This window comes from Cervus canadensis, chromosome 10 (assembly GCF_019320065.1).
Source record: "Cervus canadensis isolate Bull #8, Minnesota chromosome 10, ASM1932006v1, whole genome shotgun sequence".
In the NCBI taxonomy this organism is placed as follows: Eukaryota; Metazoa; Chordata; class Mammalia; order Artiodactyla; family Cervidae; genus Cervus; species Cervus canadensis.
In genome coordinates this window covers 50,916,944-50,941,804 of record NC_057395.1, presented here as the reverse complement: position 1 = coordinate 50,941,804, position 24,861 = coordinate 50,916,944, and the positions used below count along the sequence as shown (strand labels likewise).

The 24,861-nt window shown below is 39.1% G+C and overlaps 1 protein-coding gene across 2 annotated transcripts in view; it reads right to left on the bottom strand.

Moving 5' to 3' along the window:
* The window catches only part of DNAAF9 (dynein axonemal assembly factor 9), a 172,287-nt gene that overhangs the window by 89,863 nt on the left and 57,563 nt on the right, over window positions 1–24,861 (bottom strand). For both annotated transcript variants that reach the window (XM_043478392.1, XM_043478393.1), the window contains exons 8-10: window positions 13,941–14,039; window positions 8,902–8,957; window positions 2,803–2,938 (exon numbers count right to left, since the gene is read on the bottom strand). In XM_043478392.1, coding sequence (XP_043334327.1) covers window positions 2,803–2,938; window positions 8,902–8,957; window positions 13,941–14,039 — 291 coding nt within the window. The remainder of the gene's footprint in view (window positions 1–2,802; window positions 2,939–8,901; window positions 8,958–13,940; window positions 14,040–24,861) is intronic.

The window sequence follows — 24,861 nt, the reverse complement described above, 5'->3', positions numbered from 1 at the left end:
CCCCCTGGATTGGGAGCATGGCGTCTCAGCCACTGGACCACCAGGGAAGTCCTGAGAAATTATTATTAACTAGAATCCACCATTTATATTAGGGCTCATTCTTCATACTGTACTTTCTATGGATTTTGACAAATGTATAATGACATGCTCATCATTTCAGTATCATACAGAATAATTTCACTTCCCTAAAAATTCCCTGTGATCCACCTATTCTCCTTTCCTCCCAAACCCCAGGCAATGACTGATCTTTTACTATCTCCACTGGGTTTTTTTTTTGGCTGTACCACATGGCCTGTGGGATCTTAGTTTCCTGTCCAGGCACTGAACCTGGCCTCTTGGCAGCGAGAGTGCAGAGTCCTAAGCAATGGACCACAGGGGAATTCCCTTTACTGTACTGTCTCCATTGTTGCACCTTTTCCAGAATGTCACAGAGTGGAAATCATACACTATGTAGCCTTTGCAGATTGGCTTAACATTTTAAAATATATATATTTATTTATTTGGCTAGACCAGGCCTTAGTTGCATCACTCAGGCTCTCCAGCAGTGGTACACAAGCTCCAGAATGTGCAGGCTCAGTAGCTGTGGCACGGCATGTGGGATCTTAGTTCCCAGACCAGGGATTGAACTGGCGTTCCCTGAATTGCAAGGCAGATTCTTTTTTTTTTTTTTTTTTGCCCCGCCCCACCCCTGCAAGGCAGATTCTTAACCACTGGACTACCAGGCAAATCCCTGGCTTCTTCAGCTTGGCAATATGCATTTTAGGTCCCTCCATGTCTTTCTGTGGGGCCTCCCTAATCTGGGTTCAATCCCTGGGTTGGGAAGATACCCTGGAGGAGGGCATGACAATACGCTCTAGTACTCTGGTCTAGAGAATCCCATGGACAGAGGAGCCTGGCAGGTTGCAGTCCTTAGGTCACACAGAGCAGGACACAACTGAAGCAACGAAGCCGCAGCAGCACCAACAGCATGTCTTTTTGTGGCTTGATAGCTCTTTTTATCACTGAAACACAGTCCACTATATAGATTTACCAGTTTTATTTATCCATTCACCTACTAAAGGACACCGTGGCTGCTTCCAAGTTTTGGCAATTATGAGAAGTGATGTTACAAATAAATTCCTTGTGTAGTTGCTTTTTATGTGGACATAAATTTTCAACTCTTTTGGTAAATACAAAGGAGTATAACTAACGCTAAAACAATGATCAGTTTTGTAAGAAACTGCCAAACTGTCTTCCAAAGTGGCTGCACCATTTTGCATTTTCACCAGTAATGAATGAGAGTTTCTGAAGTTCCATTCTCTCCACCATTTGGTGTTGTCAGTGTTTTAGCCATTCTAAGGTGTATAATGGATGGCTAAATTATCGCTCCAAACATTTCAGAGCACAATCCTCACTGACTCTTCTACTAGTCTGTGAGATCCTCCAAGGCAAAGACCATGAATAAAATTTTCTTTAACCTAGCACAGTGACTGGAACATAGTAGACACTCAAAGAGGATTATTGAATTAATGAGCGAAAAGAAAAGCCCTTTGGCTTTGGAGTCATAAAGACCTAAAAACAGAAACTGGCTATTTCATCCACAATGTGAGTGTGCACTGGGGCTGGTTTCTTTTTCTGTAATTTTTTGAGATAAAATTCACTACTGTAAAGTATACAAAAAAATGTACTGGTTTCTCACTGTGCTCTTTCATCCTCCTTATTGTTCTAAGAGTCTTTCCTATTTAAATCATTTCTTCATTTCACCCAAACTTCCTTTAGTCATTTTTTTTAATACTTATTTTTATGTATCTATTTGGCTGCTCTGGATCTTAGTTGCAACATGTGGCCTGTGAACTCTCAGCTTCAGAATCCAAACTCAGAGTTGCGGCATGTGGGCTCTAATTCCCTGACTAGGAGTCGAACCCAAGCACTCTGCATTGGCAGTGTGGAGTCTTAGCCACTGGGCCACCAAGGAAGTCCCCCTTTAATCATTCTTTTAAGGTAGGTCTGCTGGTAACATTCTCTTTTCTTTCATCTGGGCATGTCTTGATTACCTCCTCATCACTGAATGGGATTTTCACTGGATATAGATTTCTAGGTGATAGTTCTCAGCACTTGAAATGTAATAGTCAAGACATAAACTTAGGCTTGGAATGAACATTTTCAAGTTAATTTAAAATTCTTATTCTAAGATGGTAACGACAACCCTATATGCAAAACAGAAAAAGAGACACAGAAGTACAGAACAGACTTTTGAACTCTGTGGGAGAAGGTGAGGGTGGGATGTTTTGAAAGAACAGCATGTATATTATCTATGGTGAAACAGATCACCAGCCCAGGTGGGATGCATGAGACAAGTGCTCGGGCCTGGTGCACTGGGAAGACCCAGAGGAATCGGGTGGAGAGGGAGGTGGGAGGGGGGATCGGGATGGGGAATACGTGTAAATCTATGGCTGATTAATATCAGTGTATGACAAAACCCACTGAAAAAAAAATAAATAAATAAAGGGGGGAAAAAAAATAAAAAATAAATAAATAAATAAAATAAAATTCTTATTCTACTATTGATACTAATTGGCTATCTTAAAGTTTGGCTTGTATTTTTTTTATCCTTTTCCTTTCAAATATTTTAAAATTAAATATGCTTTCAAATCATATCTACTACTTTTATATAAAAACAGTTTTTAATCACTTTTTACACCAAAATAACTTCAAGTTTAAGGTTAAGTCAATTGACTAATTGGAAAGGTTCCATTTATCTAGCTCCCCTCCTCCCCAATTGATAATAAAACGAATTAAGCACCAGGTAGTCAAGTCACTCACCATGTGTCTGGCAAAGCTCCCACTGGGACCAGTGCTGCGTACTAGATGCCCTTCAGAAGGGAAGTTAAAGTTGCCAGCATTGAGGTTTTCTCGCGTGGAATGATTACCAAAGAGAACGAATGGCTGCCTATTAGGGCTAGAGTGGCAAATCAAAAACATGTGATTAGTGAAGAGATTCCTGGCCAAGGAAACTTCTAAATGAGTGCATTCTTGGGCTTCTCTGAGTGGCATCCTGCAGTTTGAGCAAGGTGATCAGTACAGTCTACCTAATGCTCCCTGTTAGTTGAGAAGAGAAGACATAACTAAACCCAAGCCACATTTATATTTTCAACTTCTCCTGCTGCTTAAGGAGAAAGTTCTATAAGTTTGCTGTTCATGATGCAGAGACGGAGCAAAATCCCAGTTTTATACAACAGCATTTTGATAGACATATACATTTTCAAGAATGATAGCAGTTGTGATACACTGAAGACAGACAATAGAACTGTTAACCATTCCTGTATAGCTTTTAGGAGGGAATGAGGAAAGCCCAGCTGCAAATTTTCTCATACCTACCCATTCCTGCAACCATCCCCCGTTTTCCCTCTTTCCTATTGGCTGCAATGCTTCCTTGTAGCTTCTGTGCTTTCCACTCTGCCCTCCTATAATCCATTCTCCACATGGCAGAGAAGACCATCTTTTAAACACACAAAGCCTTTACTTTCAGAAGGGCTGAAATTTTTCTCATGGCCAACAAAGACTTACATGGTCTGCCCTAGACAATTTCCTTAGCTCCATGAAAGGCCACTCTCTCCCAACTCCCCCTTCCAGGCAAACTCAAATTTATTTTCCTTCACACACATTTCTTTTATGTTCCTGATATTTTCATCTCAGGACCACTGCTTTTCTCCCTTAATTATTCTTACTTATCATTCACATCTACCCCCAGAGGTCAGCTCTGGGGTGTGGTCTTCACAGTAACCATGTTCTTTTCTCCTTCAAGGAATCAGAGTTTTGCAATTACATATTTTTTTTGTGAGGATGCTTGATTAATGCCCTATTTCTCCACCATGCTATACACTCTACGAGGGAAGAGACTATGTCTGGTTTATTTTTTAATCATATATCTGTTGCTTAGTATGTCATACCCTCTCAACAAATAGTCAATGACTAAAGGGTATTTTTAAAAGATATTTTCTGCTACGGATTGAATGTTGTGTCCTTCCCAAATTCAACTTGCTAAAGTCCAAACCAACAAAGTGATAGTATTAGGACGGAGGGATTTGGGGAAGTACTTAGGTCATAAGGATAGGGCCTTCATGAACAGGATTATAAAACAGACTTTTATAAAAAAAAGTTCCAGAAAGATCCCCTTGCCCCTCCTGCCACATGAGGTTAATGACAGCCATCTATGAGAAAGTAGGCCCTCACCAGGCACCAAATCTGCCAGTGCCATGACTTTGGACTTCCCAGTCTCCAGAACTATAATGGAGAAATAAATGTTTGTTGTTTATAAGCTACCCAAGCTATGATATTTTTGTCACAGCAGCAAAAACAGACTAAGTCAGCTTTCTTTATCCCATATCCTTTCCTGAAAGTTTCCTTATGATAGGGACAGAGTAAAGGGACAAAGCAGGTGATTAAATAGTTAATCTCACTAGGAGACTGTAAGTAGAAAGAATATGGTAGACCCCTGTAAGTTTATGATTACTCAAGAAAGTACGTTTGCATAACTACAAAACCATGCAACAGGAGCACGAAATACGCCCCAAAACTTTAAAACAATGGTGACATGAGACCTACATCTTGCCCAGTGAGCTCAGTAAGCTAGGACATGCTCTATGCACCGATCAAAAAAACAATAATTTGTGGACCTAGTTTGACCATGTAGGGAAAAGAAAAGTCTCCTGCTCAATCTAGAGGAGGAGCTGATGATGGAAGCATGACGGCTATACCAGAAAGACAAAGAAGGTCTCCCCCTCCCCACTTTTTCTATGATTATAAAATTGTAGCCAAGAAGGTTCTTGGAGATGTGGTATCTGTCAACCACCCCCTGTAAGCCTCAAAATCATACTATTCTAATAAATCACTTCTTACCTATTACTTTGCCTCTTGTTGAATTCGTTTCTGTGCTGAGACATAAAGGACTACGGTACTAGAGCTCTCTGGAGCCCCCAAAATGACACCTGTTTCACTTAAGAATATGTCATGTGGAAAATCCTTTGCATTTCTTTTCACTGTTCTTAAGCATCAAGCTGTGGTTCTTAAAAAGTAAACATGACTCTGATTCTATTCTGATGCTTAATTTAAGCTAAGTGACACAATGAGCAGAAAAAGATGACTCTGAATCCTAGCCAGGGTAGTCTGTCTCCTTATCAGATTGGACTGGAACTAGGGAAGAAAAGAAAGGAAAGATCTACTCTCATTTATAAGCCTCTTATCCTTCTCCATCAGAGGCCAGACAGACTGAAAACCAAAGTGACAGAAACTAAACAATCTAATCACACGGACCACAGCCTTGTCTTACTCAGTGAAACTATGAGCCATGCCATGTATGGCCACCCAAGATGGACAGGTCATGGTGGAGAGTTCTGACAAAACGTGGTGCACAGAAGGGAATGGCAAACCACTTCAGTATTCCTGCCTTGAGAACCCCATGAACAGTATGAAAAGGCAAAAAGATGGACACTGAAAGATGAACTCCCCAGGTTGGTAGGAAGGTGCCAAATATGCTACTGGAGATCAGTGGAGAAAAAACTCCAGAAAGAATGAAGAGACGGAGTCAAAGCAAAAACAACACCCAGTTGTGGATATGACTGGTGATGCAAGTAAAGTCTGATGCTGTAAAGAGCAATATTGCATAGGAACCTGGAATGTTAGGTCCATGAATCAAGGCAAATTGAAAGTGGTCATACAGGAGACAAGAGTGAACGTCGACATTTTAAGAATCCGCAAACTAAAATGGACTGGAGTGAGTGAATTTAACTCACATGACCATTATATCTACTACTGTCGGCAAGAATCCCTTAGAAGAAATGGAGTTGCCATCACAGTCAACAAGAGAGTCTGAAATGCACTACTTGGATGCAATCTCAAAAATGACAAAATCATCTCTGTTCTTTTCCAAGGCAAACCATTCAATATCAGAGTAATCCAAGTCTATGCCCTGACCAATAATGCTGAAGAAGCTGAAGTTGAATGGTTCTATGAAGACCTACAAGACCTTCTAGAACTAACACCCAAAGAATATGTCCTTTTCACTATAGGGGGCTGGAATGCAAATAACCTGGAGTAACTGGCAAATTTGGCCTTGGAGTACAGAATCAATCAGGGCAAAGGTTAATAGAGAACGCACAGGTCATAACAAACACTCTCTTCCAACAACACAAGAGAAGACTCTACACATGGACATCACCAGATGGTCATTACCAAAATCAGATTGATTACATTCTTTGCAGCCAAAGATGGAGAAGCACTATACAGTCAGCAAAAACAAGACCAGGAGTTGACTGTGGCTCAGATCATGAACTCCTTATTGCCAAATTCAGACTTAAATTGAAGAAAGTAGGGAAAACCACTAGACCATTCAGGTATGACCTAAATCAAATCCCTTATGTCTGTACAGTGGGAGTGACAATAGACTCAAGGGATTAGATTTGATAGACAAGAGTGCCTGAAGAACTATGAACAGAGGTTCGTGACACTGTACAGGAGACAGGGATCACGATCATCCCCAAGAAAAAGAAATGCAAAAAGGCAAAATGGTTGCCTGAGGAGGCCTTACAAATAGCTGTGAAAAGAAGAGAAGCAAAAGGCAAAGGAAAAAAGGAAAGATATACCCATCTGAGCGCAGAGTTCCAAAGAACAGCAATGAAAGATGAGAAAGCCCTCCTCAGTGATCAGTGCCAAGAAATAGAGGAAAACAATACAATGGGAATGACTAGAGATCTCTTTAAAAAAATTAGAGATACCAGGGGAACTGTTCATGCAAAGATGGGCACAGTAAGGACAGAAATGGTATGGACCTAACAGAAGCAGAAGATATTAAGAAGAGGTGGCAAGAATACACAGAAGAACTATAAAAAAAAATCTTCATGACCCAGATAACCATGATGGTGTGATCATTCACCTAGAGCCAGACATTCTGGAATGTGAAGTTCAGTGGGCCATAGGAAGCATCACTACGAACAAAGCTAGTGGAGGTGATAGAATTACAGTTTAGCTATTTCAAATCCTAACAAATGATGCTGTGAAAGTGCTACACTCAATATGTCAGCAAATGTGGAAAACTCAGCAGTGGCCACAGGATTGGAGAAGGTCAGTTTTCATTCCAGTCCCAAAGAAAGGCAATGCCAAAGAATGCTCAAACTACCGTACAACTGCACTCATCTCACACGCTAGCAAAGTAATGCTCAAAATTCTCCAAGCCAGGCTTCAGCAATACATGAACCGTGAACTTCCAGATGTTCAAGTTGGTTTTAGAAAAGGCAGAGGAACCAGAGATCAAATTTGCCAACATCCGTTGGTTCATCAAAAAAGCAAGAGAGCTCCAGAAAAACATCCATTTCTGCTTTATTGACTATGCCAAAGCCTTTGACTGTGTGGATAACAACAAACTGTGGAAAACTCTGAAAGAGATGGGAATACCAGACAACCTAACCTGCATCCTGAGAAATCTGTATGCAGGTCAAGAAGCAACAGTTAGAACTGGACATGGAACAACAGACTGGTGCCAAACTGGGAAAGGAGTACATCAAGCCTGTATATTGTCACCCTGCTTATTTAACTTATATGCAGAGTACATCATGCGAAATGCTGGATTGGATGAAGCACTAGCTGGAATCAAGATTGCCAGGAGAAATGTCAATAACCTCAGATATGCAGATGACACCACCCTTACAGCAGAAAGCGAAGAACTACTAAAGAACCTCCTGATGAAAGAGAGTGAAAAAGTTGGCTTAAAACTCAACATTCAGAAAACCAAGATCATGGCATCTGGTTCCATCACTTCATGGCAAATAGATGTGGAAACAGTGGAAACAGTGGCAGACTTCATTTTTGGGGGCTCCAAAATCACTGCAGATGGTGATTGCAGCCATGAAATTAAAAGACGCTTGCTCCTTGGAAGAAAAGTTATGACCAACCTAGACAGCTTATTAAAAAGCAGAGACATTACTTTGCCAACAAAGGTTCGTCTAGTCAAAGCTATGGTTTTTCCAGTAGTCATGTATGGATGTGAGAGTTGGACTATAAAGAAAGCTGAGCACCGAAGAATTGATGCTTTTGAACTGTTGTGTTGGAGAAGACTCTTGAGAGTCCCTTGGACTGCAAGGAGATCCAACCAGTCCATCCTAAAGGAAATCAACCCTGAATATTCACAGGAAGGACTGATGCTGAAGCTGAAACTCCTATACTTTGGCCATCTGATGCGAAGAATTGACTCATTGGAAAAGACCCTGATGCTGGGCAAGATTGAAGGTGGAAGGAGAAGGGGATGACAGAGGATGAGACAGCTGGATGGCATCACCACATCAATGGACATGAGTTTGCATAAACTCCAGGAGTTGGTGATGGACAGGGGGGTCTCGCATGCTGCAGTCCATGGGGTCGCAAAGAGTCAAACACAACTGAGCAACTGAACTGAACTGAACTTTCATTTATTCATCAGAGGAACAATCCCCAGCTTGGCCCTCCTGATTATCATGCTTGCTGAGGAATCACTACAAGAAAACAAGTGCAGCAGCCCTCATGCTCCCATGTCTTCCTGGGGCTGGACTTTTATGCTAGATCCCTTTTACTCCCTAAAAGCCACAGTTAATGCCTGCCAAGCCCTTGGACACCCTGCTTCCTCTAGTTTTGCTGGGCTAGGGATGGAATAAAAAAATTCCTTTCTTTAGATTTTAGCAAGTTACGATGTTTTAAAAGCCAGTTTAATATAAAACTATTTTTAATACAAAAGGAGTGAAAGGATTTTACAGAGTATGGATTTCTTACTCTGTAAGAAAATCAACTCATACTTTCTTGATCCAGCTTCTAGACTAAGATTCTTCCCCCATTTCCACTCCCTTATCAACCCCATTTTCTCTATTACCATTCACCTTTCTTTCCCAAGACTCTTACCTATTTTCAGTTATATGACTGGAGATCATTCCATGACTAAAGTAACTTCTGAATGGCTAAAAAAGAAGCCAACATTATATATATTAAGATCACAACTTTATAAAACAATCACAAACCCCTGATATATGCATGCAGGTATATAAATAAAGTGTCAAACAAACAGAATGAGAAAAAGAGGGAGAGCTATGTTTGCAGATTGTTACAAGAACAAAAGAGGACAACATGAATTTGGGGGATAGCAGACAAATAAAAATTAGCAAAGGAAAAAGGCAAATGGCTGCAAAAGAAAAAGAAAGGAAATGGAAGGTAAAGAAAAGAAATTCTTGTCAAATTTTTAGTTTTTAACTACTGAAAGGAAGTTGGAAGAACCACCATTTGTGTTCTAAGTTACTAACCATAAAGGAATTTTTTTCTTCTATTAAAATTTATTTCTACATTTCCAATAATTAGAATTATGTTACTTCTATAAATTACAATATATACTAATTCTAATATACTAATTTAATATCAGTAATGAGGAAGAATCCAAGGGACTTAGAAGTACTGACAGAAGTTTCCCAGGAAACCACAGTAGTACTTCTCAGCTTTGGTGTGCACAGTGCTAAACACTAATCAAACATTAATATGCAGGATCTATGTCAAGAGTTCAAAACTTCAAAAGGCAATTTGAATCTCCTTAAATAATACTGACCGTTTCCCCTTCAATTTAAATACGTAATATATGCTTATTTTAGAACACAATAAAAACACCTACAATCTCTAAGAACTGTGAACATTCTGGTACATTTTCTTCAAGTCTTTTTTTTATGGTATAGTCATAATAAACATAGATTGTACCAAAGCTTATTAAAAGTCCTTTATTCTTGGAAATTTATATTGCTACTAACTTTCTTAGATCATGAATAATGCTGCAATGAATTTATCATAAATTTTATCTACAGTTCTGATTATGTCCTTAAGGCAACTGAAATTATAGGGTAAAAAGGCAGAACTATATTGCCAAATTGGTTTCAAAAAGTTTGATCAATGTACACTTCCACTTACAATATCTGAGTGTGCCTATCTCAAGGTAAACACTATCCATTAAATGTCCTTTTAAAAATATTCTGACAAATGAAAAACTGTACCTCGTTGTTTTATTTTACTTTGATTTTTAATGAAGCAGAATATTTCAGATATGTTCAATGGCCATTTGGACTTCCCTTTGATCATGAACTGTTTATTTACATCCTCTGTTTGTTTATTAATTGGAGTTTGTCTTACTGATTTGTAAAAACTCTTTAAAAGTAATGACAAAGTTTATTGAGGGTTTACCATGTGAACTATGATAAGCATTTAAATATATTATGTCAAATACAGTGGATCCTTAAACAACATAGGTTTGAACTACACAGTTCCACTTATATGTGGATCTTTTAAAATAGTAACCACCACAGTAATATATGATCTGCAGCTGGTTGAATCTGTGAATGTGGAACTGCAGATGCCAAGGAAACACAGATATGGAATGACTGAGCACAGGAGGGGTTGTGCACACAAAAGGCTGACTGTAAGTTACATGCAGAATGTTGACTGTGTGGAGGGTCTGGGTCCCTGAAACCAGTGCTGTTCAATGGTCAACTGTAATCCTATGTGTTCCAGTCTATCATGAGACCCTCTCCACAGATGAGCTGGCTAATTTAAACGTGTCCCAGGTCACAGAGCTAGTGAGCAACATAGTCAGGATTCTAACTGGATTTGGGGACAAAAGATAAAATTAGATTCATATCTCACATCATATGCACAAGAAGATTTCAAGTAAATTAGGGATCTAAATTTAAAAAATTTAACCATACAAGTACTAAATGGGTAAATTCCTCTTTAACCTTAATAAGCCTTTCTGTATATATGATTTAAAATCCACAGGCAATATAAGAAAATATTAATAAATTTATATAAAGATAAAAAGTTTGTATGGCAAGAAACCACCATAAACAAAGCAATTGATAAAAAGGAAGAAATATTTCAAATACATATCATAGACAAAAAGTTAATAGCCTAAATATCTATAAGGAACTCAAAAAAAACAATGGACAAAAGACCTAAAACCTGTGTTCTATAGCTCCAGTTAATAATACTGTGTCAATATTAAAATGGGAAAAAGACAAGAAAATAAAATATAAAATGGCCTTCAAACATATGAAAAAGTGCTCAAGCTTAGTCATAATTAGAAAAACAAAACTAAAATAATTCCAAGATATCACTTCTCATCTATGAGACTGTGAAAAATTAAAAAGTATGACAACACATTCTACTGGGGAAGCTGTGGCGAAACAGGCACTCTCATATGTTGCTAGTGGGAATGCAAATCGGTACAACCTTTCTGAAGGGAAATTTGGCAACAGCTAACACAACTACAAATGCACTTACCTTGTGAGCCAGCAATTCCATTACTACGTATACAAACCTCCAACAATATGAAAATACATAACCACAGAGTTATTTACTATGGCACTGTTTGCAATGGCATAATATTGAAAATAACCTAAATACACATACATAAGAGAGTGGCTGAGTAAATTAAGATAAATCCACACAATGGAGTACAGCTGAACACATGGGTTAATCTGTGTATAACTTATAGTTGGCCCTCTGCATTCGCAGTTTCTCCGAATCCAATCATGAATTCAACCAATCGTGAATTGCAGTACTGAAGTATTTACTACTGAAAAATATCCATGTATCAGTGGATCCAGGTATTTCAAGTCTGCATTGTTCAAGGGTCAACTGTACTACGAATTATAACAAAGAATGAGGAGGCTCTCAATAAACTGACCTAGAGAGAGTTCTAGGATACATTGAGCAAAGTGTTAAAAGAGCAAAGCAGAAATGACTACATACAGCATGCTACTCTTCAATGAAAGAAAGAAGAGTTTATAAAAAAAATAGCAATGTATCTGATCATTTGTGCAAAAGGGACAGAAAAGAGTTTATCAGAGATTTGTTACCTATTAGTAAAAGAATGGGTGAAAAAGAATGGGAAGAAAGTGGCAATGAGAACAAGGTAGCAAGAAACCAGGAGTGACACTTCCCTGGGTAGACCTTTTTGAATATTTTTCACTCTTAGAATCAGTAATGAGAGAAGAAAAAAAAAAGAATTAAAAACAACAACAACAACAACAACCAGAAATGGTAGACCAACTTTAAGCGGCCTAATATAGAGGTAACTGGAGTCTCTGAAGGGGAAGAGGACTGAAAAAATAATAGCCAAAAACTTTCCAAACTTGATGCAATTATAAATCCACAGATCCAAAAAGTTCAACAAAACCCAAGCGTAAGAAGTATGATCAAAATTATAGTCAGACAGGACTTTCCTGGTGGTCCCAGTGGTTAAGAATGCCAACACAGGGGACACAGTTCCATCCCTGGTCCGGGAAGATTCCACATGCTTCAAGGAAACTAAGCCCATGTGCCCCAACTACTGAAGCCTGCGCACTGGAAAGCCTACACACAATGACTGAGCCCAGACGCTGCGACTACTGAAGGCCATATGCCTTGAGCCTGTGCCCTGAGACAAGAGAAACCACTGCAATGAGAAGCCTGCACACCACAACTGGCGAGTAGCTCCGGCTGACATCAACTAGAGAAAGCAATGAAGTCTTCACTGCAATGAAGACCCAGGGCAGCCAAAAATGAAAATAAATAATTTTAAAAAATGAACAGCTAAAAAATTACATTTATAGACATATCATAATCAAATTACTCAAAACCAGTAATGAAAGGGAAAATCTTCAAAGCTACCAGAGGGAAAAAAGACCAGTTACAGGCAGAAGAATAAAGAAAAAGATAAAAGACATCATCAGAAACAGTGCAAGTAAGAAAGAGTGAAACATCTTTCAAGTACTGAAAGGAAAAAATTGTCAACCTAGAATTCCATATACCACAAAAATACTTTTAAAAATGAAAGTGAAAAAAATATTTTCAGACATACAAAAGCTCGAAGAATTTTCTTCTGAATCATCAGAAGATTCACACTACAAAAAATGTTAAAGGATATCCTTCAGGGAGAAGGGAATTATACCATATGAACATCTGTGTCTACACAAAGAAATGAACAGCACCAGAAATTTCAACTGCGTATGCAGATATATAAGATTTTTAAATTATTTAAAATCTTTAAAAAGTATTTTTAAAGATAAAAAGATAATTGACTAAACAAGAATAATACCAATATACTGTAGGGTTTATAGCATAAGGTAATAAAGGTAAAAGTAAAATGCATGGCAACAAAGATCAACTCCAGTTCTAAAGATCAGGAGCAGGGCTTATACTGGGTCACAGTGAAACACAGAAAACACAGTCCAAACCCAAAGTAAGCTCAAGTGCAAGCTCAAAATCGCTTTGATCCTGCCTGTTGACTACTTTTGGGAACAGTTCTGTACCTTAGTTCTTGATTTACATACCTCAGTTGACTCATGGAATGGTTCCTAGCCTGAACCTAGCAACTTCACTTTGTTGTTTGCTTAGAAAGAAAGTTTGGCATCACCTAGAGGTTCAACTGATAAAGGTGTGCTATTCGTATGTGAAGAATTATTCCTAGGCTTATTAACTGGTGCCCAACAGAATTCCTGACTGACAAGGACACCACCTCTAAGAAATGAGTATCTTTATTATAAAGAAACTGGCACAGAAAAAAAAAGTATAAGAATATATACATATTTATATATATAAGAATATATATTCTTATATATATATTAGATATTCATATATATACATTCTTATATATATGTAAGAATATAGGGGGCAGCACAGAAACTAAAAATTTCTTTACATCATGCGACGAAGTTTAAGAATATATATATTCTTAACATATATATTAAGTTTAAGAATATAGGGGGTGGCACAAAAACTAAAAATTTCTTTACATCATGCAACAAAGTTTAAGGAGATGATAACCAAATTAGGATTGGTAGTGATGTAGTCTGAAAATTGTTTTAATAAAAATAAAAACAAATAAATTAGCCAATTTCTTCTTTCTTTTTGACACTTCCTTTACATACCTCACCCGCCTGAGATTCAGACAGTTCTAGCAAGAAGGGAATTTCTGTGTCAAAATTAGCGAAGAAGCTAGTCCACTGATATTCAAAAGCCACCAAATCCTAGAAAGAAAATGAAAAAGATAATGCGTTTGGTCATTTAAGGAGATACTTTAGAAAACCAGAATCATGAAACCACATCTGATCTCAAATTACCAGAGTATTTAATATACATTGTTTAAAGGATAGTAGCAAACTATTTATACCTGTTATCACATGGATGGATCTTAAAAACATTATGCCCAGTGAAAGACCCCAGATATAAGAGACTACAATATATGAAACACTCAGAAAAGACAAATCTAGAGAGACAGAAAGTAGACTAGCAGTTTGTTTAGGGCTGGGAGTGGGAATGGAAACTGACTACAAGTGAGCAGGTTACCGAATCTCAAGGCCACGTGCCTGATGCAGTGAGGCCTGTCAATACTAAAACATAGAGTTTGGAACAGACAAAGGTTTATTGCAGATTCATACAAGGAGATGGGTGGCTCATGCTCTAAGAATCCCAAAGTTACTGAAAGCTTTCAGCAAGCTCCTTTAAAAGCAAAAGGTAAGGGATGGGCGCAGTTAGTTCTTGCAGACTTCTCGGTGTCAGATCCTTTGTTCTTGAGGTGAGCTCATACAGTCAGGTAACGTGTTCCTGTAAATCTCTACCAGATTTTAATGTTAATTCTCTGTCCTGACAAGAAAGGGCAAAGTCCTAAGGTACAACTTTCACCCTCCAAGGTCCCAGTCCTGGCTAAGAGAAGACAGATCTCGGTTGGCAGCTCCTTCAGGGTTCGGTTCCCACATCCTGCCCAGCTATCATCCCTGAGGGAGCCAGGCCCCCAACCTAACTGGCCCGCCGTCTCCTCAGGTCGCTCAAAAGGGGAGACCAGATCTCACAAACTGTGACCAGACAGACATCTACTGCTAGTAGGTCGGACAGACAGGGATGGGGCAAGAGGTTCACTACTCCTCAAGGCCTGGGCCACAGCTAGTGGAAGACCTTAGTGAGGTCTCTGGAGCCCTCTAGGAATGGGTGAGCTGGACGCCTGCAGAAGAAGGCCTGAATCTGCCTCTTAACTCACTCTCCACCTGGTGACTACCACACCACTGACCGTTGACTGAATCACTTCCCTAATGGTCACTCACTGACAGCTGTTTGCTGAGGGGTGGTGGGGGGAGGAACAGGGCAGCACTGAGGCACTAACCAATGTCTGAGCAAGACCGCTTGCCTAGTTACAGGGTGCGGAGTAATGAGGCACAGCAATGGCTGCCTGCTAAGGGCTATGCTCATCCCGCTCTGTTGCAAGCACAAAGGAACTCTCTGGGTTGATGAAATGTAAAATTCAAATTGTGGTGACAATTGCATCATTCTGTAAACTTACTAAAAATCATCGAATTGTATACTTAAAATGGGTAAATTTTATGGTACATAAATTATATTCCAATAAAGCTTTTTTTTTTTAAAAAGGACAGTAATTTCCTTTAAAAGCTGTTTTTAAAAAGGACAATCGGCAGGCCTTGTTGAGAGGGTGTTATTTATGAGGCAAAGTAAAGCTATTTATGAGACACTGTACCTAGTAAGTACCAAAAAAGTTACAACAGTGAGGTTTGTTCAAGGACAAATTAGTTGACTTTAGTTAGAAGTTCAGTGGGGTCAGAGGTGACCCAGAGCCCTTTTCTCCCTCACCCCCTCCTCCTGGGGGAATGCAAATATGTACTTTACTTGCTGATTCTCCTCCCAATACAGTCTGCCTCCTTCCCCCATCCCACCCGGTTTTAAGCCTCCTCTCTGAATTCATTCCTGTTACCAACCACTACACATTGCTTTGGGTTGATGGCTTTTCTTTAAGGCATCATCAGCTCATCCAAAATAGCAGCTATGACTTGCTTGATCTTTGGCCTTATTTTGAAGTGACATCTTTGGCCTTATTTTGAAGTCACTGTTAATTTGTACTCAAATTGGATAGTAGTTTTATTATTTTTAAAAACCAATCCTGCCCTTATATTTATTTTGGTTGCATACTTTCTTCATTGCTGCTCACAGTGTTTCTCTAGTTGCAGCAAGCGGAGGCTATATTGTGGTGAATGTTGAGGAGCACAGGCTCTAGGTGCAGAGGCTTCAGCAGTTGCAACACACAGCCTCAGTAGTTGTGGCACATGGGCTTAGTTGGTCCTCAAGCATGTGGAATCCTCCTGGACCAGGGATCAAACCTGTCTCTCCTTCATTGGCAGGTAGAATTTTATTCACTGTATCACCAGGGAAGTCCCTGGATAGTAGTTTTCACTGGCCGTCTCACACTAAGTGTACATGATAAGCTCTCACCTTGCTTACAGCAGGCACTCTATCTGCTGCGCTAAAACTGACTGTCTGGATCTATGTTCTTTCCTACTCATCTCTTTAAGGATACACAAGTCCTCAGACCTATGAACTCTGTGTTAACCATGCAAAGACTCTACACCTGGCCTCAGGCATGAAGCACAATGAACCTCTGCTGAGAATACTTAGTGTAAACAACATTCTCAAGTGGCTTCACTATTTGATGCCTAGATAATCTATATTTTATTTATAATATATATATTACATTACATGCAATAAATATTATTTATATGTATTAATATTTATCAATATTTATATTATTTATAAATATTATTTATATTTACTATTATTATAGTCAGTAAAAACAAGACCGGAAGCTGACTGTGGCTCAGATCATGAACTCATTGCCAAATTCAGACCTAAATTGAAGAAAGTAGGGAACACCACTAGACCATTCAGGTATGACCTAAATCAAATCCTTTATCATTATACAGTGGAAGTGAGAAACAGATTTAAGGAACTAGATCTGACAGAGTGCCTGATGAATGATGGACGGAGGTTCATGACATGGTACAGGAGACAGGGATCAAGAACATACCCAAGAAAAACAAATGCAAAAAAGCAAAATGGCTGTCTGAAGAGGCCTCACAAATAAATAGCTGTGGAAAGAAGAAAAGCCAAAGGCAAAGGAGAAAAGGAAAGATACACCCATTTGAGCGCAGAGTTCCAAAGAATAGCAAGGCGAGATAAGAAAGCCTTCCTCAGTGATCAGTGCAAAGAAATAGAGGAAAATAGAATGGGAAAAGACTAGAGATCTCTTCAAGAAAATTAGAGATACCGAGGGAACATTTCATGCAAAGATGGGCTCGATAAAGGACAGAAACGGTATGGACCTAACACAAGCAGAAGATATTAAGAAGAGGTGGCAAGAATACACAGAAGAACTATAAAAAAAAGATCTTCATGTCCCAGATAATCACGATGGTGTGCTCACTCACCTAGAGCCAGACATTCTGGAATATGAAGTCAAGTTGGCCTTAGGAAGCATCACTACGAACAAAGCTAGTGGAGGTGATGGAATTTCAGCTGAGCTATTTCAAATCCTAACAGATGATGCTGTGAAAGTGCTACATTCAATATGCCAGCAAATTTGGAAAACTCAGCAGTGGCCACAGGATTGGAGAAGGTCAGTTTTCATTCCAGTCCCAAAGAAAGGCAATGCCAAAGAATGCTCAAACTACCGCACAATTGCACTCATCTCACACGCTAGCAAAGTAATGCTCAAAATTCTCCAAGCCAGGCTTCAACAATATGTGGACCGTCAACTTCCAGATGTTCAAGTTGGTTTTAGAAAAGGCAGAACCAGAGATCAAATTGCCAACATTCACTGGTTCATCAAAAAAGCAAGAGAGCTCCAGAAAAACATCCATTTCTGCTTTATTGACTATGCCAAAGCCTTTGACTGTGTGGATAACAACAAACTGTGGAAAATTCTGAAAGAGATGGGAATACCAGACAACCTGACCTGCCTCCTGAGAAGTCTGTATGCAGGTCAAGAAGCAATAGTTAGAATTGGACATGGAACAACAGACTGGTGCCAAATTGGGAAAGAAGTACGTCAAGCCTGTATACTGTCACCCTGCTTATTTAACTTATATGCAGAGTACATCACGCGAAATGCTGGACTGGATGAAGCACCAGCTGGAATCAAGATTGCTGGGAGAAATGTCAATAACCTCAGATATGCAGAGGTTACGGTTTCTACCCTTACGGCAGAAAGTGAAGAACTACTAAAGAACCTCCTGATGAAAGTGAAAGAGAGTGAAAAAGTTGGCTTAAAACTCAACATTCAGAAAACCAAGATCATGGCATCTGGTTCCATCACTTCATGGCAAATAGATGCGGAAATAGTGGAAACAGTGGCAGACTTTACTTTTGCGGGCTCCAAAATCACTGCAGATGGTGATTGCAGCCATGAAATTAAAAGACGCTTGCTCCTTGGAAGAAAAGTTATGACCAACCTAGACAGCTTATTAAAAAGCAGAGACATTACTTTGCCAACAAAGGTTCGTCTAGTCAAAGCTATGGTTTTTCCAGTAGTCATGTATGGATGTGAGAGTTGGACTATAAAGAAAGCTGAGCACCGAAGAATTGATGCTTTTGAACTGTTGTGTTGGAGAAGACTCTTGAGAGTCCCTTGGACTGCAAGGAGATCCAACCAGTCCATCCTAAAGGAAATCAACCCTGAATATTCACAGGAAGGACTGATGCTGAAGCTGAAACTCCTATACTTTGGCCATCTGATGCGAAGAACTGACTCAATGGAAAAGACCCTTATGCTGGGCAAGACTGAAGGCAGGAGGAGAAGGGGATGACAGAGGATAAGATGGTTGGATGGCATTACCAACTCAATGGACATGAGTTTGGGTGAACTCTGCGAGTTGCTGATGGACAGGGAGGTCTTGCGTGCTGCAGTCCATGGGGTCACAAACAGTTGGACTCGACTGAGTGACTGAACTGAACCCAATAAATATTATATACATGTATCAATATATGTCTAAAATTATTTTCAGTAATATGTAGGGAGACAGTGCTGATATTTCTGAATATGTTTATATATAATGTAGAATAAAACATCAGATACATGTGTGTGCATATATACACATACACACACACACATACAGGGAGAGACAAGGTGGGAGACAGGAAGAGAGAGAAGAAAATTTCCTAGCTTTGTCCACTGAAGAGACCTAGAAACAATGAAGTAACTTTCCCTCTAAAAATCAATCCAGAAACTGATTAAACCTCTAGAATCAATTACTTACATTAGGAAATTCAGAGGACATGAAAACTATTAAACTACATCATGGAAATGCAATCAATAAAATCCCAGTAAGGACAAATATAAGACAAATGACCTGGTTTCTTCAACACACAGTTAGCAAGGGATGGGTGGGAATAAAGAGAAGGGGGGGAAACCTAAACATTAGAAGAAACCTACAACACACAGAAGCAGGCAAAGCTAAACTATGTGTTTACAGAAGCACATCTAGATGATACACTGCAAAGAAAAGGAAGTGATTACCATAGAATTCATGACACTGAATTCTTCAGAGTGTTATTCTTCAGAGAGGAAGGTGGATAGATTTGGCAGAAAGCACTCAGATTGCTTCTGGAGTAGCCAGCAAGGTTCTATTGCTCTGTCGTATGATAATTATTAGGTTATACATTAGTTGTCTGCTGCTTTCTGAATCTGTGCTATTTTAATAAAAAGTCTTTAAAAACAAAACTCAGAAAAAAGATAGAATAAAATTATTAACATTTTTTAAGATATTCTCTCATCCTAATTTTACATAGGTATTTTACAGTATAAACAAATATATACTGGTAACTGGTAGTCTACAACTGCTTGGGTCAGGCTGGTTGCCAGACTACCTCTGACCTTTGTTCCAGTAAAACAGACCTTTAGAATTTCAGATCCTGATCCGTTGCTATTAGGTTCAATCAGTGGCCCTGATTCTAGGGTAAGGACAGTCTTCCCACTTTGGCACTGGTTTTACCCAACACGGACTGTGAACAGAACTGCACTCTCCACTCTTCCAATTACCACACTAATCACAGACCTTCAATGTCTGTCCAACTCTTCTTCTCAGATCCACTCCCCATTTCCAGCTAGCTGCCACCACATCTTAAAACTGAAAGTACGATTAGATTCAGAAAGACTTGTGCCAGAACCTTTGCTTTGCCTCTTACTGGCTGTGTGACCTTGGGTAAGGAAACTAACCTTTTTGAGACACAAATGTCTTGTGTGTGTAACGGGAGGATTATTATATTTACCTTACAGATACATTACAGGAATTACATGAAATAACCTGTAGAAAGTGCTTATTACCAGGGCTTACATACTAGATAGCTGCAATACTTGTCAATTTCTCTTCCTCTACTATCAGCTTAGCTGGAGTTGGCTAAGAATGTCTGAGCCTCTCCCTAGATTTCCTGACATTTGTCTGCTGCCTCTCAGACACTCATATTGTGTATCACTGGCGTGCACCCCAGTGTGGGTCTGTACCTCACCCGCTCAGCTCTGTCCAATCCCTTGGGCTATACCAGAATGCTTTACTTTGGGAAGCTTAGGAAAACCAAAAGAACCAATACAGCTATAGTACACAATACACTTTGTTTTGTTTTCCAATTCTATTTAGAAACAAACTCAGAGGTAGTTTCTATTTTAATAGCTTGTATGGTGATACTCACCTTGGTGTGGATCTATGATAAGAAAGTGAAGTTATATAGTTTGGCAGCAGCCATTCTCTGGTTATCTTCTAGGTGAAAAATATTCCATGCTTTGGGGAGTACACAGAAGAAGACAGGCACTTTGCTCCCAAAAAACTTCCCTGAGGTAGGTGGCTATGTCAGTACTAATTATAGAATAAGGTGAAATGAACCATTAAATATTTCTTTCAGCTCCACGCTATGACTAAGAGCACCAAATCCTTACCACTAGACCACCAGGAATCCACAATATGACCAAAATGAAAGATACAATAAATTGTCATACCAAAAATAACTACCACTATATATGAAATGTTCATATATATATAGATAAATATATGTATCTATATATACATTGATATATTTAAGACTTCCTAATAACCTTGTGAAAAAGCAAGAGAGTTCCAGAAAAACATCTATTTCTGCTTTATTGACTATGCCAAAGACTTTGACTGTGTGGATCACAATAAACTGTGGAAAATTCTGAAAGAGATGGGAATACCAGACTACCTGACCTGCCTCTTGAGAAACCTGTATGCAGGTCAGGAAGCAACAGTTAAAACTGCACATGGAACAAAAGACTGGTTCCAAATAGGAAAAGGAGTACGTCAAGGCTGTATATTGTCACCCTGCTTATTTAACTTATATGCAGAGTACATCATGAGAAACGCTGGGTGGGAGGAAGCACAAGCTGGAATCAAGACTGCCGGGAGAAATGTGAATAACCTCAGATATGCAGATGACACCACCCTTATGGCAGAAAGTGAAGAAGAACTAAAGAGCCTCTTGATGAAAGTGAAAGAGGAGAGTGAAAAAGTTGGCTTAAAGCTCAACATTCAGAAAACTAAGATCATGGCATCCGGTCCAATCACTTCACGGCAAATAGATGGGGAAAGAGTGGTGTAACAGTGGCTGACTTTATTTTTCTGGGCTCCAAAATCACTGGAGATGGTGACTACAGCCATGAAATTAAAAGACTCTTATCCTTGGAAAGAAAGTTATGACCAACCTGTACAACATATTAAAAAGCAGAGACATTACTTTGCCAACAAAGGTCCATCTAGTCAAGGCTACGGTTTTTCCAGTGCTCATGTATGGATGTGAGAGTTGGATTATAAAGAAAGCTGAGCGCCGAAGAATTGATGCTTTTGAACTGTGGTGTTGGAGAAGACTCTTGAGAGTCCCTTGGACTGCAAGGAGATCCAACCAGTCCATCCTAAAGATCAGTCCTGGGTGTTCACTGGAAGGACTGATGTTGAAGCTGAAACTCCAAAACTTTGGCCATCTGATGTGAAAAACTGACTCATTGGAAAAGACCCTGATGCTGGGAAAGATTGAGGGCAGGAGGAGAAGGGGATGACAGAGGATGAGATGGTTGGATGGCATCACTGATTCAATGGACATGAGTTTGGGTGGACTCTGGGAGTTGGTAATGGACAGGGAGGCCTGGTGTGCTACAGTTCACGGGGTCGCAAGGAGTCAGACACGACTGAGCGACTGAACTAAACTGAATACCCTTGTGTACTTCTCTATGCCTATTTTATATATGAGGAGACTGAGGTACTAAACAGTAAAGTGACCTGAGGATGCAATACTAACAACCAGCAAAAGTGAAAATATATCTAGGTGAGAGATACCTAGAGCCTGTGTGGTTTCCACCAGACACATTATTCTCAAAATTTTTCCACTTGCATTTGTGAAAATGGATTCTGTGTATGGAGGTAGAATTGGTTTGTTAGATCTGATGATGAAGAAAGGAAAGTCTATCTGCTCAGACTCAAGGCCAAATTCAGAAGACAGGCCCAGACAGATATCAAGGTCAGATAAGCAGCAAAAGTCTGCAAAACTCAAGAAATGTGTCAATGTGCCTTGGCCCTTGCCCATTAGGGAAGGACCCTGAACTTCAGACAGGACTCTTGGCCCTAGGCTGGCATAAAGCAGTGTCTGCTCTCAAATGGCTTAAAGGGAGAAAAGTTTAATTGCAGTATTTTAAAGTATTTTTAAGAATTACATGATATAATAAATGTAAGAAAACAAAAATAAGTAAAATAATAATAATGTTTTAAAAATATATAACCAGTATAAAAATAATAACCAATAAGACTACCATCTGGAATTTCTAAGACACACAAATACAAATTATTATACAAAGATGGAAATATACTCTACTTTTTTACTTTTCTCACCAAACATATTTTGAACATCTTTCTAAATCAAATCTCAAAGCAGTCTGCATTTTCTCTTTGTGGGATCTGACCAAGAAGCATGTAGCTATAGGCACTCTGGCCATCAAAGAGCTGCCAGCAAAGACTGGCCAGTGAAATTTAAGGCCTAGATGCTAATTCTGACTGTAAGGTTACCAGTCTTAGCAAAGAAAAAATACATGTGTACAGAGAAAATATTTGGATAGTGAAGAGAAAAGGGGTTTTTAAAGAGAACTTTGGAGGCTACGGAGCAGCTGAGCAAGAGAAGAGAGAAGAAAAAAAAAAGTAGATTTTAAGAGTAAATATGGGGACTTCTCTGGTGGTCCACTGGTTAGGGATCCACCTGCCAATGCAGGGGACACAGATTGATTGCTGGTCTGGGAGGATCCCACATACTGTAAGACAACCACAGTTGAGCTCGTGCACAACTGCTGAGCCTGCTCTAGAGCCCACAAGCTGCAGCTGCTAAGCCTGCATGCTCCAACTACTAAGTCCGTGCTCCGCAATGAGAAGCCACCACAATAAGCCTGCGCACTGCAACTGGAGAGTAATTGTTTGTAGCAATTAGAGAAAGCCTGCGAACAGCAACGAAGACCAGTACAGCCAAAAATAGATAAGTTTAAAAAAAGAAGTAATATGGGTATGGATTGGCTCCCTTTTTCAATAATTTTTTATTAGTACAAGTCAGGACTGAAATTGTATTTTAACTTCTTTTGGTTGTTGGATTTTATTATTAACACATGTAGATTCACCTCAGAGATCCCTTTACAAATTTATAGTCATTTTCGTACATATTTATTTTATCATACTTACAGTTTACTGAAGCTCCTGAATTTGTGGATTGATGTATTTCATCAATTTAGAAAGTTTTTGGACATTATCAACTTTATTATTGCCCCATTTTCTCTCTACTCTCCCTTCTGGGACTCCAATTATACTTGGACTCCAATGATTTACTATGTAGATCATTTGACAGTGTTTGGCAGATACTGGATACTGTGCTCTACCCTTTTTGTTCTTCTTCTGTCCTTCAGTTTAGAAACTTTCTATTGACTTATCTTCAAGTTCACTGAACTTTTCTTCATTGGTGTCTAATTTAATAAATTAGCCAATTTAATAAATCCCTCATTTTTAAACCCTATATTTTCATTTCTAGAATTTTCATTTGGTTCTTTTTATAGCTGTCAGTTCTCTGTTAAAATTCCTCATCTCTTCACATATATTGTCCCATTTTCTTCCAGATTCTTTAGCACTTTCATCAATCATTTAAACTCCCTATTGGTCAATTCTAACATCTGGGTCTTCTTCTATTGACTATTTCCTGTTTTGACCACATATCAAATTTTCTTGCTTCTTCTTGTCTTATCATTTAAAAAAAAATCATATGCCAGACGTTCTGTATAAAAGAACAGTAAAAACTGATGTAAATACCACTCACCTCTAAGAAAGGGCCACTAGATCCTTCTCTTTCATTAGACCACTAAAGCAGGGAACTAAGTTAATCTATCTGTAATTGATCAGGGTCTTGATCTTGTAACATTTGTAGTTTGGTTTATATTTTAAGGGTGGGTTGTGAACTTTGATAGTGATTTTGCTCAGACAATCTTCTGGAAATCTCTTTTTATTTCATAGTTAAGCTATAAGCTTTAGGAATTACGGACAATCTCTCCCTGCTTTACAAGCTGGCTATCAGCTTTTTGGGTGGCTAAGAAGTTCTCTTTCCTCTCCAGTCCCTTGGTTCTGTGTATATGAAGAAATCTTTGTCTTGGTACCTATCCCTAGCCTTATAAGGGCAGCTGCTTATACCTTATGAAGACCTGAAATGCTGCCAAAGGGTTGCTCTCAGCTCTCGTCTCTAAACCAGGCTATAGTTGAGTATCAAGCACTTCAGGCAAGATGGGTGGACTAACCTAAACACTTGTGAAGACCTATGGTATAGAGTTGAGGGGTAAGTGCTGACTCACTCACATATAGCCATTAAAAGGTCTTTTAAAGGTCAACTGATTTTTACTGATCCCTGTATATAATAAATTTCTCTTCCTCATGCTGTTCCATCAAAAATGAGAACAGCATCCTATGAAGGGCCCTATTTTTCAGAAACAGA